Consider the following 19,962-nt stretch of genomic DNA (forward strand, 5'->3'; position numbering starts at 1 on the left):
GGTGGGGGGGGGGAAGAAATAGGAATAATGAGAGGCAACTTAAACTAAATAGTACAATCTTAAAAGGGTGCCAAAACAGAGACACCTGTGGGTTAATGTAAACAAGTGTCTGAGGTGGTAGGACAATCAGAGAAGGTTGTTAAAAGGCTTACAGGATCATAAGAACATAAGAAATAGAAGCAGGTGTAGACCAGACAGCCCCTCAAGCCTGCTCCATTCAATATGACTATGGCTGACCTTCTGCCTCAACTGCTCCTTCCTGCCCGCTCCCTAAATCCCTTGATTTCTTGGCTTCATTAACAAAAGCATTGAGTACAAAAACAAGGATGTTATGCTAAACCTTTATAAACACTGATTAGGCTGCAGCTGGGGTACTATGGCCAATTCTGGGCACCACTATTTATGAAGGGTGTCAAGGCCTTAGAGAGCTTGCAGAGGACATTTACTAGAATGGTACCAGTGCTGAAAGACCTCAGTTATGTGGAGAGACTAAAGAAACTAAGGTTGTTTCCCTTAAAAATTGTGAGTGCATTCTGTGCTCCTACCACCGTGTATTACATTACATTTGTGTGTTATTTGCCAGACTCAACTATTTTAATGTTCTCCTGGTCAGCCTCCCATCTTCCACCCTCAATGAACTTGAGCTCATCTAAAACTACTGCACGTATCCTAACTCGTAGCAAGTCCCATCACCCGTGCTCAATGACCTACATTGGCTCCCATTCCAGCAATGCCTCAATTTTAAAGTTCTCCTTCTCATGTTAAAATTACCTACCCCTTCCTATCTAAAGGCAGATAGCAAGAGTTTTTGTAGATATTTTTAAAAGAATAGAGTTAACAAAGTGAGCGTTGGTCCTATAGAAAGTGAGTCTGGGGAATTAATAAGGGATAATGAGATGGCAGATGAATTAAACGGGTATTTTGCATTGATCTTCACTATAGAGGATACAAGTAACATCCCAGAGTTAGCTGTAAGTCAAGAAATGGAAGGGAGGGAGGAACTCAAGAAGATTACAATCACCAGGGAAGTGGTACTGAACAAAATGTTGGAGCTGCGGCTGACAATTCCTGGGGTCCTGATGGACGTCATCCTAGGGTGTTAAAAGAAGTGGCTAGTGAGATAGTTGATGCGTTATTTTTAATTTTCCAAAGTTCCCTAGAATCGGGGACTGTTCCGTTAGACTGGAAAATAGTGAATGTAACTTCTTTATTCAAAAAGGGAGGGAACAGAAAGCAGGAAACTACAGGCCAATTAGCTTAACATCTGTCTTAGGGAAAATGTTAGCTATTATTAAAGACGTTATGGCAGGGCACTTAGAAAAATTCAAGGTAATCAGACAGAGTCAACATAGTTTTTTGTGAAAGGGAAATCATGTTTAACCAATTTATTGGAGTTCTTTGAGGGAGTTACATGTGCTGTGGATGATGGTGAAACCAGTGAATGTATTGTACTTAGATTTCCAGAAGGCATTTGATAAGGTGCCATATCAAAGGTTATTGCAAAAAATAAAAGCTCATGGTGTAGGGACTAACATATTGGCATGGATAGAAGATTGGCTAGCTAACAGGAAACAGAGAGTAGGCATAAATGGGTCATTTTCTGGTTGGCAAGATGTTATGAGTGGTGTGCCACAGGGATCAGAGCTGGGTCCTCAACTTTTTACAATTTATATAAATGACTTAGATGAAAGTACCAAAGGTATGGTTCTAAATTTGCTGATGACACAAGGATAGGTAGGAAAGTTAGTTTTGAAGAGGACATAAAGAGGCTACAAAGGGATATAGATAGGTTAAGTGAGTGGGCAAAGACCTGGCAAATGGAGTATAAAGTGGGAAAGTGGGAAATTGTCCATTTTGGCAGGAAGAATAACAAAGAAGCATATTATCTAAATGGTGAGAGATTGCAGAGCTCTGAGATGCAGCGGGATCTGGGTGTCCTAGTGCATGAATCGCAAAAGGTTAGTATGCAGGTACAGCACGTAATTAAGAAAGCTAATAGAGTGTTATCATTTATCGCAAGGGGAATTGAATACAAAAGCAGAGAGGTTATACTTCAGCTACACAGGGCATTGGTGAGACCACATCTGGAGTACTGTGTACAGTATTGATCTTCTTATTTAAGGAAGGATATAAATGGGTTGGAAGGAGTTCAGAGAAGGTTTACTAGACTAATACCTGGAATGGGCGGGCTATCTCAAGAGGAAAGATTGGACAGGCTAGGCTTGTATCCGCTGGAATTTAGAAGAATAAGAGGCGACTTGATTGAACCATGTAAGATCCTGAGGGGTCTTGACAGGGTGGAAGTGGAAAGGATTTTTCCCCTTGAGGGAGAATCTAGAACCAGGGGTCACTGTTTAAAAATAAAGGGTCGCCCGTGTAAGACAGAGATGAGGAGAACTTTTTTTCTCTGAGAGAGTCGTGAGTCTTTGGAACTCTCTTCCTCAAAGGGAGGTGGAAGCAAAGAGTTTGAATATTTTTAAGGCAGAGTTAGACAGATTATTGATAAACAATGGGGTGAAAGGTTATCGGGGGTAGGTGGGAATGTGGAGTAATCAGTTCAGCCATGAACTTATTGAATGGCGGAGCAGGCCAGAGGAGCCGACTCCTGCTCCTAATTCGTATGTTCATATGTTTATATGTATCTGAACTCAGCAATGTGAGCGCTGCGCGTTCTCTGAGCTCGGTACCGTGAGCGCTGCGCGTTCTCTGAGCTCGGTACCGTGAGCGCTGCGCGTTCTCTGAGCTCGGTACCGTGAGCGCTGGGCGTTCTCTGAGCTCAGTACCGTGAGCGCTGGGCGTTCTCTGAGCTCGGTACCGTGAGCGCTGGGCGTTCTCTGAGCTCGGTACCGTGAGCGCTGGGCGTTCTCTGAGCTCGGTACCGTGAGCGCTGGGCGTTCTCTGAGCTCGGTACCGTGAGCGCTGGGCGTTCTCTGAGCTCGGTACCGTGAGCGCTGGGCGTTCTCTGAGCTCGGTACCGTGAGCGCTGGGCGTTCTCTGAGCTCGGTACCGTGAGCGCTGGGCGTTCTCTGAGCTCGGTACCGTGAGCGCTGGGCGTTCTCTGAGCTCGGTACCGTGAGCGCTGGGCGTTCTCTGAGCTCGGTACCGTGAGCGCTGGGCGTTCTCTGAGCTCGGTACCGTGAGCGCTGGGCGTTCTCTGAGCTCGGTACCGTGAGCGCTGGGCGTTCTCTGAACTCGGTACCGTGAGCGCTGGGCGTTCTCTGAGCTCGGTACCGTGAGCGCTGGGCGTTCTCTGAGCTCGGTACCGTGAGCGCTGGGCGTTCTCTGAACTCGGTACCGTGAGCGCTGGGCGTTCTCTGAACTCGGTACCGTGAGCGCTGCGCGTTCTCTGAACTCGGTACCGTGAGCGCTGCGCGTTCTCTGAACTCGGTACCGTGAGCGCTGGGCGTTCTCTGAACTCGGTACCGTGAGCGCTGGGCGTTCTCTGAACTCGGTACCGTGAGCGCTGCGCGTTCTCTGAACTCGGTACCGTGAGCGCTACGCGTTCTCTGAACTCGGTACCGTGAGCGCTGCGCGTTCTCTGAACTCGGTACCGTGAGCGCTGCGCGTTCTCTGAACTCGGTACCGTGAGCGCTGCGCGTTCTCTGAACTCGGTACCGTGACCGCTGCGCGTTCTCTGAACTCGGTACCGTGAGCGCTGCGCGTTCTCTGAACTCGGTACCGTGAGCGCTGCGCGTTCTCTGAACTCGGTACCGTGAGCGCTGCGCGTTCTCTGAACTCGGTACTGTGAGCGCTGTGCCAACCAGGCCTGACATTCGATCAGTGTCCCTCTGACTGAGGCTGCCCATATAAATTAACAATTCTTGGGTTGTGCTTAGCCTGTCAATTGGAGAGACACATAAATTGACTATGTTGTGGGTCAACTATGATGGAGAACATCTGAAATAGTTTTACAACTTGAAAAAATGAATTTAAATAAATTGCTTTTGAAAATTATTTGAGCTTCTTTATTGAACAATTTTGGCAATGTAATTTTCATCTGCAGAATTGCAATTGTTACTTTTCTCACACGATGACTGTTTCTATGAGTTTGAGGATCACAGTAAACTTGACATACCCATTCTCTCTGTCAATAAACAGGCAGTTATATAGACAGCACAGGTCTTTAGTGGACATGCTCAATATGTCAACAAGATTTTCATCCCAATAAGTGGAAAAACAACATGTTCACTGCCGTCTGGAAGTCTCCTTCATAATTGGTAGCCTTACTTTACATTGAATGTATTATAATCTACAGCAAAAGCCCTAGGTTTTCCACACATTTGACTATGTGGGGGTGAAAAATCTATCCGAGGGTATCTAAAGAAAACGTACAGACCTGTGTGTTGAGGTCCTTCACAATCACACCTAAACGTTCCAGATGTTTGTTAGCGAAATGAAGTATTGCCTAAAAGAAGAAAGAAATGCAGTTTAACTCTGGGCCAACATAAACTTATGGTCATAGAGCCATTATAGCACAGAAGGAGGCCATTTGGCCCATCAAGCCCATGCCAGCTCTTCATAGAGGAATTCAGTCAGTCCCATTCTCCTGCTCTATCCCCGTAACCATGCACATTTATTTCCCTCAAGTGCCCATACAATTTCCTTTTGAAATCATTGATCCTCTCAGCTTCCACCACACTTGCCAGAAGCGAGTTCCAGGTCATTACCGCTCGCCATATAAAAAAAGTTATCTAAACCTATCATCTTGTTCACCTTTCCTCAATCTCCTTTGCTTCAAGGAGAACAACCCCAGTTTCTCCAAACTAACCTTGTAACTAAAATCCCTCATCCCTGGAATCATTCTGGTAAAACTCCTCTGCACCCTCTTAAGGACCTTCACATCCTTACTAAAGTGTGCTGACCAGAAGTGGATGTAATATTCTAGTTGGGGCCGAACCAGAGCTTTATAAAGGTTCAGCATACCTTCCTTGCTTTTGTACTCAATACCTCTATTTATGAAGTCCAGATCCCATATGCTTTGCTAATTAGTTTTTCAATGTGTCCTGCCACCTTCAAAGATCAATGCACATGAACCCCCAGGCCCCTCTGTATCTGCACACTCTTTAGAACTGTGCCATTTAATCTAAAGTACCTCTCCCTATCGCTTCTGCCAAAATGTATCACCTCACACTTTTTTGTATTAAATGCTATCTGCCACTTGTCTGCCCATGCTGCTAGCCTATCTATGTCCTGCTGCAGTCTGTTGGTGTTACAACTAGGTAAGAAAGGTGACTAGGGGTCATTTACTGTCTTCACCTGGTCTTATTGTAACAGGGTTTAATTTTAAACACACTGTGTTTTGAGCTCCCCCTTTGTGAATCCTTGTTCACAGCCTTCCAATTATAAGGCAAAGAAATGAGCACACCAGATTTTCTTTAGGCTTAAAGAAGAAAAGTGAAATTTATTAAACCTTAAACTTAAACTCCAATATGGTTAACATCTACGGATATACGACGCGCCCATGCTAGCATGCACACGCAATACACGCATGCAAATAGGGACAGAAAATAGCAGAAGAAAAATAAAATGGAGAGGTTTGAGGCAGTCTCTAAAAGAGGGTTTCCTGTTACTGTTTCTGTTTCCAACTCACCGTAGAGTCCTTAATTGTAGATAGCTCTTACTTTTCATTGGGGCCCAGTATTCACCTTCAACCTGGTTCACTGTAGGAGACTTTCTCTCTTGGGGTTCATATGTCTTCAATGATTTCCGAAGCTGGTGAGAGTGAGATGTGAGCAGACAGGAGAGAGGTGTTCTCAGTCCAGGAGAAAACAGCCTTCTGAATTCAAAATTCTGTTGGAAGCTCAAATTCAAAAAACTCCAGCAGTCAGCCAGTCATGTGACCAAACTGGCCCGACTATGTCCATTGTGGATTAAATTGGAGCAGGGAATAGCTCCTTTGTCCTTTAAAGTCTGTTGATAAGCTAATGTCTCTCTCCAAAGTCTCCAATTGTTTTTTTAAAGCAAGTTATTTCTTCACCAACAACTGTTTAAAATCAATAAATCTGATGAAGGGTCACTGACCTGAAACGCTAGTCTGCTTCTCTCTGCACAGATGCTGCAAGATCTGCTGAGTATTTCCAGCATTTCTTGTTTTTATTTCAGATTTCCAGCATCTGCTGTATTTTGCTTTTATTTAAAATCAATGTTCATGTGACAAAATTAATTTTTCTCATTGTTGGCTTGCTTGACAGTTGGTATCATCCTCACTGTTTGCCACACCTCCAAGTTTGGTATCATCGGGAAATTTTGAAATGTTACTCTGTATTCCAATATCTAAGTCATTTATATATCAAATAAAGCAGTGGGCCTAGTGTCGACCCTTGGCGAGAAAACTGTCTACCACCCTCCAGTCTGAAAAACAACCATGACTCGTTGTTTTCAGTCCTTAAGCCAATTTTAATATCATTTGTGTGCCATTAAAACTTAGGTAATTTATTAGCATCACAAAGTTTAGGCATTAGCACCTGAAGATGTAGTTTTCACACCTAAACAAAGGCACTTGTCACACTGATTGGCAGCACTAGATGAAGTGTGAAAGTCTCTGATTCATCACTGCGTTTGTTCTTGGCAATGTTCACAGCTCAAAAAACATTTGTAAAAACAGCAAAGCACACTGATTGGCAAAAAGACCTTAACAACTGGGCTTAAGCAATGTGGTACAAGGCTTAAGTGAGTAAATCCCGAGTATTCAATTCATGTAGAAAATTCATGTAAAAATTCATGTGGATGCTGGAATCTGAAATAAAAATAAAAAATGTTGGAAATACTCAGCAGGTCTGGCAGCATCTGTGGAGAGAGAAACAGAGTTAACATTTTGGGTCGATGAGCTTTCATCAGAACTGATATTCTGACGAACCGTCATAGAGTCAAAGAGTATTACAGCACAGAAACAGGCCAATCGGCCCATCTTGTCTGTGCTGGCCATCAAGCACCTAACTATTCTAATCCCATTTTACAGCACTTGGCCCATAGCCTTGCATGCTATGGCGTCTCAAATGCTCAGCTAACTACTTCTTAAATGTTGTGAGGGTTCCTGCCTCTACCACCTCTTCAGGCAGTGCGTTCCAGGTTCCAACCACCCTCTGGGTGAAAAAGAAATTCCTCAAATCCCCTCTAGACCTCCTGCCCCTGACCTTAAATCTATGCCCCCTGCTTATTGACCCCTCTGCGAAGGGAAAATGTTTCTTCCTATCTATGCCCCTCATAATTTTGAATACCTCAAACATGTCCCCCCTCAGCCTTCCCTGCTCTAAGGAAAACAACCCTAGCCTATCCAGTCTCTCTTCATAGCTGAAATGCTCCAGCCCAGGCAACATCCTGGTGAATCTCCTCTGCACCCTCTCCAGTGCAATCGCATCCTTCCTATAGTGTGGTGCCCAGAACTGTACACAGTACTCCAGCTGTGGCCTAACTAGCATTTTATACAGCTTCTTCATACCCTCCCTGCTCTTACATTCTATGCCTCAGCTAATAAAGGCAAGTATCCCACATGCCTTCCTAACCAGCTTATCTACCTGTGCTGCTGCCTTCAGTGAGATATGGACAAGTACACCAAGGTCCTTCTGGCCCTCTGTACTTCCTAGGGTCCTCCCATCCATTCCCTTACCTTGTTAGTCCTCCCAAAATGCATCACCTTACATTTCTCAGGATTAAATTCCATTTGCCACTGCTCCGCCCATCTATATTGTCCTGTAATCTAAAGCTTTCCTTCTCACTATTTACGACACCACCAATTTTTGTGTCATCTGCGAACTTACTGATCATACCTCCTATGTTCACATCTAAATCATTAGTGTACACTACAAACAGCAAGGGTCCCAGCACCGATCCCTGTGGTACATCACTGGTCACAGGCTTCCACTCGCAAAAACAACCCTCGACCATTACCCTCTGCCTCCAAGCCAATTTTGGATCCAATTTGCCAAATTGCCCTGGATCCCATGGGCTCTTACCTTCTTAACCAATCTCCCATGTGGGACCTTATCAAAAGCCTTACTGACATTCACGTAGACTATATCAACTGCTTTACCCTCATCTACACATCTAGTGACTGCCTCGAAAAATTCAATCAAGTTAGTTAGACACGATCTTCCCCTGATAAAGCCATACTGGCTATCCCTAATTAATCCCTGCCTCTCCAAGTGGAGATTAATCCTGTCCCTCAGAATTTTTTCCAATAGTTTCCCAACCACTAATGTTAGACTCACCGGCCTCTAATTACCTGGTTTATCCATGCTACCCTTCTTGAATAATGGTACCACATTCGCTGTCCTCCAATCCTCTGGCACCTCTCCTGTGGCCAGAGAGAATTTGAAAATTTGTGTCAGAGCCCCTGCTATCTCCTCCCTTGCCTCACATAACAGCCTGGGATACATCTCATCTGGGCCTGGGAATTTATCCACTTTTAAGACTGCTAAAACAGCTAATGCTTCCTCCCTTTCAATGCTAATATATTCAAGTATATCACAATCCCCTTTCCTGATCCCTACACCTACATTGTCCTTCTCCATAGTGAACACAGATGAAAAGTAATCATTTAAAACCTCACCTATGTCCTCCGGCTCCACACACAGATTACCACTTTGGTCCCTAATGGGCCTTACTCTTTCCCTGAATAGACTTATAAAATGCCTTAGGATTTTCATTTATCTTGCCCGCCAGTGTTTTTTCATGTCCCCTCTTCGCTCTCCTAATTACTTTAAGTATCCCCCTATACTTTCTATACTCCTCTAGTGCCTCCACTGTTTTCAACGCTCTGTATCTGCCATAAGCCTCCTTTTTTTTCCTGATCCAATCCTCTATATCCCTTAACATCTAGGGTTCCCTGGACTTGTTGGTCCTACCCTTCACCTTAATGGGTACATGTTGGCTCTGAACTCTCACTATTTCCTCTTTAAATGACTCCCACTGGTCTGATGTAGACTTTCCTACAAGTAGCTGCTTCCAGTCCAATTTGGCCAGATCCTGTTTTATCATATGGAAATCGGCCTTCCCCCAATTCAGTACCTTTATTTCCGGTCCATCATTGTCCTTTTCCATAACTACGTTAAATCTTAGAGCTATCGTCACATATCCCCGAAATGCTCCCCCACTGACACTTCTACCACTTGTCCAGCTTCATTCCCTCGGATTAAGTCCAGTACTGCCCCTTCTCTTGTAGGGCTTTCTACGTACTGGCTCAAAAAGCTCTCCTGTATGCATTTTAAGAATTCCGCCCCTTTAAGCCTTTTGCACTAAGACTATTCCAGTTGATATTGGGGAAGTTACAGTGACACAGTGGTTAGCACTGCAGCCTCACAGCTCCAGCAACCCAGGTTCAGTTCAGGGTACTGCCTGTGCGGAGTTTGCGAGTTCTCCCTGTGACTGTGTGGGTTTCCACAGGGTGCTCGGTTTCCTCCCACACCCGAAGACCTGCAGGTTGATAGGTAAATTGGCCATTGTAAATTTCCCCTAGTGTAGGTAGGTGGTAGGAGAATTGAGGGAAGGTAGGGATATGGTAGGGAACATGGGATTAATGTAGGATTAGTATAAATGGGTGGTTGATGGTTGGCACAGACTCAGTGGGCCGAGGCCTGTTTCAGTGCTGTATCTCTCTAAAAGAAAAAGTTGAAATCCCCTACTATTATTACCCTATTATTTTTACACCTCGCTGAGATTTGCCTACATATCTGCTCCTTTATCTCTCCCTGACAATTTGCAGGCCTGTAGTACACTCCCAGCCCAGTGATTGCCCCCTTTTTGTTTTTAAGTTCTACCCATATGGCTTTATTTGAGGAACCTTCTAAGATATTGTCCCTCCTTACTGCAGTAATTGACTCCTTGATCAACAGTGCAATGCCACCTCCTCTTTTATCCCCTCCCCTGTCACACCTGAAGATTCTATACCCTGGAATACTGAGCTGCCAGTCCTGCCCCTCCCTCAACCATGTCTCTGTGATAGCAACAATATCATAATCCCATGTGCTAATCAACGCTCTCAATTCATCTGTCTTACTAGTAAGACCCCTTGCATCAAAATAGATGCAATCCAGCCTTGCATTTTTCATTTGTGCTCTAACAGGTCTATATTTGCTCTGTCATTGACCTGAAAAGTTAACTCCAGTTTACGTAAATATTTTATTAATTTATATTAATCATTCAACATTGTCACTGATAAAGATAGAAAGGGGATTTGTGCAAGGAGATTTTATTCGCAACTGTTTTATTCCTTTGCCTATTATTTAAGTGAGTTTGACTTTATAGCCAGGAACAGAAGAACGAACATGGGTCTGCCTGCCAACACCTGCTCTTCTCCTTCCTCCCTCCCACATGTAGTCAGTGTTGAGATAGGGAAGTCAGCTGAGGTCCTGTTGTCGATCACTGTACAATTCCTGCCAAGTGTGTGTGTATGGGGACAATATCGTGTCTGAGGGTGATGGTTAAACAACCTGTCAATATTCACTACCTAGGCCCATGTAAAGGGCTACTGTCATCTACGGAACTGTACCCCAACAATAACTTGCATTTAGACAGTACATTTAACCTTAGTAAAAAGTTAAGGAAGAGCAGGGGAAATTGGAAAATATAAAAATAATGGAGAGCAACATGAAAGGAAATACAACTCAACTGGAAATGCAATACCTGTTGCACTATTTTCACTTTGTCAGGACCGAGCTTAAACAAATCATTCATGTCATCAGCTTCTAAAAATATAGAAAGAATACACATCAGATTAATATCAATGCACAGCATAGAGTTCTTACTGTGAGATAAAACAAAGACTTGAGGTTTTAATTTGAAGCATTTAAAGTCAATTTCTCATACAACTCATTCAGACATGCTGCAGACCCCAGTAGGAAGCCACCAATCTTTTTTTTTAAACTAAGAACTTCTGACTTTGAAAGAAGTCATTGAAGTCAATTTGAAATATCATTACCATAAAATGATATTGAAAAAAGGGTAAAACAGAGAGAAATTGCACACAAATGTAGTCCAGTATCTTGCCTTGTCTGCCAACGTTTGTGTAATTCAGCACATAAAAAGGTTAAAATAGTTCACAAAGTACCCAACATTTCATTTAAGTGCGTTATGGAGTGTGCTAAGGGGAGACAGATATGATGCTGCTGATGACTACATTGTCCGTCTGTCTATGAATACATAAGGAGTTTATCATAAAAAAAAATTGGGGGTTGCGGGGGAGGGGGAAGAGTCAGAGCTTTAAAAAAAAAAAGTGAATAAGTACGCTTAATGTAATGTAAGGTTCAATGATTATAAATAATGTTGAACTATTTTATCAGTAAAATACATTTCTAGCATTTATTACTGGCCTGTCCACTGTAAAACGTTGACTGGTAAAACATATGTTTAAAGTAGCACATCACCGGCGTACTGTAGAAAGACACTATTTTTAAAGTCTTGATGAATATGAAATATTTGATACAAAAATTGAATTTTGCAGCATGTGTTATGAACAGTATCTTGTGATCATTGTATGCAGTGAATCTTTTTTGTTGTAAGCATCGCATAAAGAACTTGCTTCAATTTACCTCCTTTCCAGGAAATGGAAATGAAATCGAGTTCCAGGAAATACATGTATCATCACACATATATGTTTCATACATATATTACCACAAACACAATGCATGCACAATCCTGTGAGTCACTGAGACCTGGGAGAAAACACACCCAGCAACCTGGAAACATCAGGGAATTTGTCAATGGAAATTATTAAAAACTGATTCTCTGCTTGTACATTATAAAACAACACCCAGCTTGGAAACAGGGATTTTACAGGCTCCTTTACAAAACTGTCAAATCCTTCTGATTTAAACATTCAGCCCACAGGTTTCATTCAATAATAAGCATCATTGAGACAGAGAACTTAAGGGCACAGTTCCTCAATGCCACAGACACCAAGGCAGAGCAACAGCAGCTATTATAGGGCTTATGGAATCAAATTATGAGCTGTCGCATATTCTTGAGTTCTAATGAACTTTGTTCTCTAGTTTGAAGCCCTCAATTAGATTTCAGCCATGTACCATATTATGTTGTGAAATGTTAACAGCACAGCAAGACCAAATGGTCGGGGAGGTGTGAATGTGGATAGTTATCTCAGGAAATATCTTACCTGGTGTTTGGTTTTGTTCTGTATCATCACTATTCCAAAAAGAAAAGCATTAAATAACTTATTTAAAAAAGAGAAAAACTAATCAAATTTATTCTTGATTCATGAGTAAGACAGACATTTATTTACAATCAGAGTCTGAACCAGCTGAAATGGAGTCCTCATACTCAGAATGCACTGTAAGGAAGTACTGCAATAGCCCATCCCCAAACCCAGTGTAGTAAACAAAACAGTTAAGTCCAGAACCTTCTACCAGAAACTAGTGTTTAAAAATGATCCATTTAAAAGTACCACTGTTGTTGTTAAAGAGGGTGTAGTACCGTGAAAAGCTGTTATTTATCAAGGACTTCCAGCTGATTTGCAACAAGGTTCAAAGCAGAGCAAAGCCTCAGCTGCTCAGGCTCAGCCCCAAATTTAGAAGTCCATCATCTACTGTACCAGCATGACACTTTATCATTTCCCACACCAGTTAACCTACCAGCTCTCTGAGCAAGATTGCCAACGTGGAACCAAATTAAGCAATTTTTTTTTGCTGTGGATACATTTGCACAAGGTGATGGGCTGAGACTGGCCAAACTCATTTCACGTCTGTTGGTCACAAGCATCATTACCGCCAACAGATTGAAAGGACTTTCAGTCCATCAGTCCAAGCCAGATTCAAAACTAGGTTGCTGGCGAAAAAGTAGCATGACGATCCACAGTAAAAATGGAATAAGTTAACAAACTCATCGATGAGAATTAACAAATTTACACTCATTGAAGAAATTATCTAATTTGAACTGTAAACATGGGAAAATAAGCCCAAGAACCATTATAAAAACAGAAAATAGAAAATTTTGGAAATACTCAGTAGGTCTGGCACCATCTGGGGAGACGGAAACAGAGTTAACGTTTCAGGTTGATGACCTTTCATCAGAACTGAGCACCAATATGCCTCCCTTTGATCACACACACAATTTCTCATACTCTTATACAAACCTGATGTTTGAAATTGCCACAACATATCTCTGGAGTTTGAATAATACTTTAAGTGATATAAAATTGAACAGATGATGCACCCTACCTCTTCCGTGTGATAATTTCCAAGTCTTTCACCGTTTTCATTCCTGTTTGGTCAATCTAGCAAAACAACACTCTTCATCAATTTTAAATTTGTGGATATGTTTATAAATATCCCAAACCATTTCCCTACACAGAAAAAAGAACATAAAGCTCTGGGTAAAAATAGTTAACTACTTTGCTCCGGAGTTCTTTGAAATATGAATTTTTCAATGAACTTTGTCTGGAGGGCTCCAGTGAATGGAGCAGCCAGAGTGCTGTAATGTAATGCTGGGAGGGCCTTTTATGCACAACTATTCCACAGCATTCGAATCAGTCTTTAACAGTCTTATGGAAATTAATTTTTAGTGTTATTGTTTCTCCTCTGAGTCTCCTACAAACATTAGCATGTTGCTCTTTCACTACTGGAACTTAGGTTCAAATCCAGCCCACTGTGAAAATGTGCTCTCTCTGTTGGTGGATTTGCTCACACATGTAGTTGGAGTGGAAAATGGAAACATCAGGCAGTAAGGGATGCTCTACTGAGGTGAAGACACATTGATGGGGTGCGGAGGGGGACGTTTATGCTGCACATGACTTCTAAATTTAATCCAGAGTGCTTGATGCTGACACCAGGTGAAAAAGTGGTAAATATTTCCTTACATGTCTCTCTTTGATGAATACAATTTAACCCTCTCTTCTAAAAGCAAGCAAAAAAACAGAAAAAAAGATTTCTTCAAACCATGCTTGAAATTTGAATCTTTGGACTGTTCAAAATCATCTTTATTATGTAAACTCTCTTTTAAACTGGGCCCTAACAATTTAACTTGCGGGAATTTCTGGTTTGCAGGATATAAATTTTTGACCATCTCTATCATCTCTCCCCTCCAAATCAAGTCTTTTAGCTTCATGTAACCTCATGACCCAGCATATCCCTCACGCTTCCATTACCATCAAGCCAACAGAACAACCCTGGTTCAATAAAGTATGCAAGAGACCACACCAGGAGCAGTACCTAAAAATGAGGTGTCAATCTGGTGAAGCTACAGACAACTTGCATGCCAAACAGCATGAAATAGACAGAGCTAAGCGATCTCACAACCAACAGATCAGATCTAATCTCTGCAGTCCTGTCACATCCAGCTGTGAATGGTGGTGGACAATTAAACAACTAACCGGAAGAGGCTCTACTAACATGCCCATTCTCAATGATGGACGAGCCCAGCACGTCAGTGCAAAAGAAAAGGCTGAAGCATTTGCGACCATCTTCAGCCAGAATGCCAGGTCAATGATCCATCTTGGCCTCCTCCTGGGAGCCCCAGCATCACAAATGCCAGTCTTCAGCCAATTCGATTCACTCCATGTGATATCAAGAAATGGCTGAAGGCACTGAATACAGCAAAGGCTATGGGTAATGACAACATCCTGACTGCAGTACTGAAGACTTATGCTGCAGAACTAGCAGCTGTTCCACACTAGCATCTACTCAACAATGTAGAAAAGTACACAAACAACAGGACAAATGCAATTAACACCCCATCAGTCTACTCTCGATCATCAGGAAAGTGATGTCGAAGGTGCTATCAAGCGCCACTTAAATAGCAACAACCTGCTCACCAATGCTCAGTTTGGGTTCTGCCAAGTACACTCGGCTCCTGATCTCATTACAGCCTTGGTCCAAACATGGACAGAAGAGATGAATGCAAGAGGTGAGGTGAGAGTGACTGCCCTTGATATGAAGGCAGCATTTGACCCAGTGTGGCATCAAGGAGCCCTAGTCAAATTGAAATCAATGAGAATCAAGGGGGAAAGTCGTACCTAACACAAAGTAAGATGGTTGTGGTTGTAGGAGGTCAATCAGCTCAGCCTCAAGACATTGCTGCAGGAGTTCCTCAGGGTAGTGTTCTAGGCCCAACCATTTTCAGCTGCTTCATCAATGACATTCCCTCAATCATAAGGCCAGAAGTGGGGATGTTCACTGATGATTGCACAATGTTAAGTACCATTCGCAACTGAAGCAGTCAGTGTCCATATGCAGCAATTTCTGGACAACAGTCAGGCTTGGGCTGATAAGTGGCAAGTAACACAAATGCCACACAAGTGCCAGGCAATGACGTTTTCCACCAAGAAAGAATCTAACCACTTCCCCTCAACATTCAACAGCATTGCCATTGCTGAATACCCCACTATCAAAATCCTGAGGGTTACCATTGACCAGAAACTGAACTGAAGCAGCCACATGAACACTGTAGCTACAAGAGCAGGCCAGAGGCTGGGAATTCTGCAGCTAGTAACCCACCTCCTGTCTCCCCAATGCCTGTCCACCATCTACAAGGCACAAGTTAGGAGTGTGATGGAATACTCTCCACTTGCCTAGATGAGTGCGACTCCAACAACACTCAGGAAGCTTAACAACATCCAAGACAAAGCAGCCGGCTTGATTGGCACCCCATCCACTACCTTAAATTGTCACTCCTTCCACCACCAATGCACAGTGGCAGCAGTGTGTACCATCTACAAGATGCACTGCAGCAACTCACACCTCCTTCGACAGCACCTTCCAAACCCGTGACCTTTACCACCTAGAACAACAAGGGTAGAGATGCGTGGGAACACCACCATCTACAAGTTCCCCTCCAAGCCACACACCATCCTAAGTTGGAAATATATTGCTCTTCCTTCACTGTCACTGGATCAAGATCCTGGAACTCCCTCCCTAACAGCACTCTGGGTGTACCTGCACCAGATGGACTGCAGCAGTTCAAGAAGGCAACTCCCCACCACCTTCTCAAGGGCAGTTAGGGATGGGCAACAAATGCTGGCCTAACCAGCGATGCCTGCACACCATAAAACAAATAATTGTTCTAAAATCCTATTGGACTCCTACCTACACAGAGCCAGAACTGTAACAACTAAATACTGTTCAAGGAAGTGCCACTTAAAACAGCACAAATTACATGCTTTAATTCAAGTTATTCCAACAATGATCACAAATGGACTCAGACTGTTGAATTCTGGAGTTTGTGTTAATTGGACCTTGTAGAAAATAGTACTGTTATTCCATTTATGCAAAAAAAAAGTATTCTAAGAGTGCTGGTTTTTGTCAGCACTGTTTTATAAAGAAAAAAATCTATTGTCCATACTGTAGAGCAGCGTTTTATTTAGTGTATTATGCTAGTCCTTAGAACAAGCAGAAGTTGTTGTTCAGCGAGAAAGCAAAACAGTTTCCTGAGAGCAATGGTCCTTTAAAGAGGTGTGCCTGCAGTAAGACTTAAGCAGCATTTCAATTTGCTGAACTGATAAGTTTAAATGGATAAAAGAAAAGCAACCGCCTTTACTCCGGGCTCAGGTTTGGTGAGTTACTTGCTCAATTTCATCCACCAGCAGTGCGGAATGGCTATAATAATTATATTTATTGACTTGTTTAATTTACTTTTTTTTAAAAAACAGAGCAAGTTGAAACCAGCCAGATGTCATTCTGGTCATTTCCAGTTCTGCAAATTCCTACATGCCTATTTTGCAATGTAATCAAAATTTGATTGACACAATTGTTTCGCAAGAAATTGCTGGTAGTAGGAAGTTATTAGGAAGAAACAAAATGGCTTTAAAACATCACAGATCTATGGCTGCTTGCATGTCAAATATTCTTCTGACAGATCCCAACTGTGTTTTTCCAAATAGTTAATAGTGGGAAGGAGACATCTTGGCCTAAAAATGAGTAGAATTCATATGGTTTTGTAGAAGGCATGTGTTTGATGGCCCAGACATTTCTTGTTCCATGTTTTTCATGCGCATAAATATATCAACAAAATATGCATCATATTTTTAATGTTTGGAGCCCACCAGCTGAAAATAATTTCTTTGCCATACACTTACATGGCTACAGCACAGGAATCCACTGGAAGCCATCAAACTGATTATTTTCAAAACAAATCGACAAAGGATGGGTTGCAGCAATGGAATGCTGTGCTCTCCTTTTCCCCAGGAAAGGGGAATAGAGGGGAAAAAGAGAAACATGCGCCTCCCACAGGTTTCTCGTATTGATACTCTCGGCTGACTAGTTCACAGTGCCCTAGAAAAGGATTAGGAGTATGTCACCCAGCCAACTTCTTGATTAAGAAACCAGTGCACTGAGGAGAAAGGAAAAAAATTGATACCTTCACACAAAATGTAAAAATACACACAGGAAACCAGGCAGGGTAGGACTGATGTTGAGTAAGTAATCATCATTGATTGTGTGATCCTGCATTGGTTTTAGTTTTCACACCTGCCATCACTCTGAATAGATTCTGGCCACATGAACATCACTGCAAAAGAATTACTTTTGAAATAAACTCCGAATCAAACCAGTACAAATAAACCTCTCTTTCTTTGGTTTCCATAGTTACCTCGAGGATTAATGTTTCCACGTACACATTTTGTGGAAGGGGAATGCCAGGTTTGAAGTGCTTCGCAATGGCAACCAAGAGATGTAAAGTGGAGACCAAGTCCTTTTTATGGATTACTGAAAGTCAAAGGAAACAAAAGCTGACAACGGACAAAACAATAGCTTTGAGTTGAGATACTGTACATATAGATAAGCAGGCATGGTTTCCAAATTATTATTCTGCACCTCAGAAGAGCTGGGCCTGTGTAACCTGTGTATTAATATTACTTTCATTCTACTTTCCCTTAATATGTGCCCCAGCCTCCAAACATGACTCGCCCATCGTGAGATGTTGACTGATTGAGAATTCGTGTCATTCCCTTTTTTTGCTATCTATATAAACAAGACAAGGGAATGCCATTAGCAGGTCAAAGAGCCCTATTAAAATGTAATTATTAGTCCAGTAGATTTTTTAAGTCTCTCCTCCTGTAGAGAAGTACTTGTCTTCCACTTCACAACTACACACAGCAGCATGATTAAGACCAGAAGGTTCTAACATCCCCATATGTTGTTTCCAGTAATAAGTACAAGTGAAAATGTTTTTGTCATATAGGCAGAGAAATAGATATGTAGAAATAGGCACAGATACAGAAAGAGATGCCTAGACACATGTGGAGGACTCAATCACAAAACACTGAATTCAATGATTGCACAAATCTATTAGAAACTTACAAAGCAGTGCTGCCAAATTTTCCCTCCAATCCACCCCCCCACATACACTTACAGACAGTGAAGTCAGGCTGCCACCTGACTTTTTATTAATGGCTACAAAATGGATCTCCAACTGGCACTACATCAGCCATCTGCTCTCATTTTTTCCTCTACTCCCTCTGCCAACTTTGCCCATGATCCTCGGTCCACTCCCTCCATCAACTGCCATGCAACTGCCTACACAACTAGCTCATCAGCCACTCTCCAACTGCTCCCTCTTTCTCATTCAACCTCCGCCCACCAGCCATCAGGCCTCCAATCTTCAACAGTCCCCGCACCCAACCCGACCCACCCTCCATGTCATCCTTGAAATGCTTTCACTATAATGAGCCAAGTTAATGAATTAAGGTATGTAGTGCACATTTGCTGTATTTTCCAACTGACATTCAGCATTCCATAGAATAGCAAATTTTCATAAGAGAATTTCCACTCTGCAATTGATGCTCATTAGCATTCTACATGGTACTTACATTCAGTATGCCATTTCAGATTGTCATCCTCTTTAATTTGTAGAACCTGGTTCACAGTGTCCAATATAACATTCAATTTTTGTTTCTGTGCATTGGCAGACAGCGCAATTTCCTCCACATTCAATTTGATTTTTGCTAAATGCGCTAATGGAAGAAAGGAGAGAGAAAAAAGCTTTGATTGAAACAGTCAAGAGTCATCACAGATTCTGAAATCACACACTGAGCATATACATATAGTCAGAGAGCCTTGGTCTGCATTACATCTGTTGTAGACATCTCAGCCAACATTTGTTTCTGACCCAGGAAAGGGATTAGCAGAATGCCTTTCAGCTTGTGATGGTGCACATCTGTAAATACAGTTTGAATAATAATTTGTGGTTATGCATTTTAAACTGCTAATGTACTGTTGATTGTGAGTTAGAGGATATGTCATTTTATAAGTGCAGGTATATTAAGGCATGTAACACAGTTGTATGATTCTGCTGCAATTGTATGGGTGTGTGTCATTCTTAGGCGACAAGAGGCAATTGCTCTGCATTCTTGAAATCGATGCTTGTTATCAACTGACTTTCTCTTTTTAAATGTTTACAGCTACAAACCTAAATGTTAGGTAAAAAGAGGGTGAAGTGAATCAGAGTTTAATTGCTGTTAGGTCAGATAAATTTGAAGATTGGAAGGTGCTCATCAGTTTCAGGTGCAGTTCGGGAGCAGGCAGTAATGAAGCCTGTGACTTTTCTCAAGATTATTCTGTTCAATTCTGTCCTCAGTTATCCTTCACTTTATTTTATTTGTTCTTGGGATGTGAGTGAGCATCAATGGCAAGGCCAGCATTTATTGCCCTTGAGAAGGTGCTGTTGAGCCATCTTCTTATAGGTACATCCACAGTGCTTTTTTCTGTAATGATTTGATACAACTTGACTGGCTAGCTCAACCATTTCAAAGGGCATTTAAGAGTCAACCACATCACTGTGGATCTGGAGTCACGTGTAGGCCAGACCAGATAAGAATGGCAGATTTCCTCCCCTGAAGGACATTAGTGAACCAGGTGGGTTTTTAATGACAATCCGTTAGTTTCAAGATAATTATTGAGACTAGCATTATATTCCAGATTTATTAATTGAATTTAGATTTCCTAGCTGCCGTGGTAGTGGGATTTGAACCCATGCCTCTGGCACTCTGGATGATCAGTCCAGTAACGTAACCACTATGCTAAC

The 19,962-nt window shown here is 42.3% G+C and overlaps 1 protein-coding gene and 1 long non-coding RNA gene across 2 annotated transcripts in view; one reads left to right on the forward strand and one right to left on the reverse strand.

Annotated features, from left to right (window-relative positions):
- The window catches only part of LOC137379676 (uncharacterized), a 69,354-nt gene extending 49,926 nt beyond the window's left edge, over positions 1-19,428 (forward strand). Inside the window, exon 3 of the long non-coding RNA XR_010976887.1 lies at positions 17,526-19,428. This is a non-coding gene — a long non-coding RNA (uncharacterized lncRNA). The remainder of the gene's footprint in view (positions 1-17,525) is intronic.
- parvg (parvin, gamma) overlaps positions 1-19,962 on the reverse strand; it is a 47,597-nt gene that overhangs the window by 17,813 nt on the left and 9,822 nt on the right. The window contains exons 5-10 of the mRNA XM_068050860.1: positions 18,749-18,892; positions 17,530-17,645; positions 13,167-13,222; positions 12,107-12,135; positions 10,621-10,682; positions 4,337-4,405 (exon numbers count right to left, since the gene is read on the reverse strand). Coding sequence (XP_067906961.1) covers positions 4,337-4,405; positions 10,621-10,682; positions 12,107-12,135; positions 13,167-13,222; positions 17,530-17,645; positions 18,749-18,892 — 476 coding nt within the window. The remainder of the gene's footprint in view (positions 1-4,336; positions 4,406-10,620; positions 10,683-12,106; positions 12,136-13,166; positions 13,223-17,529; positions 17,646-18,748; positions 18,893-19,962) is intronic.

The sequence above is a fragment of the Heterodontus francisci genome, chromosome 18 (assembly GCF_036365525.1).
Source record: "Heterodontus francisci isolate sHetFra1 chromosome 18, sHetFra1.hap1, whole genome shotgun sequence".
Classification (NCBI taxonomy): Eukaryota; Metazoa; Chordata; class Chondrichthyes; order Heterodontiformes; family Heterodontidae; genus Heterodontus; species Heterodontus francisci.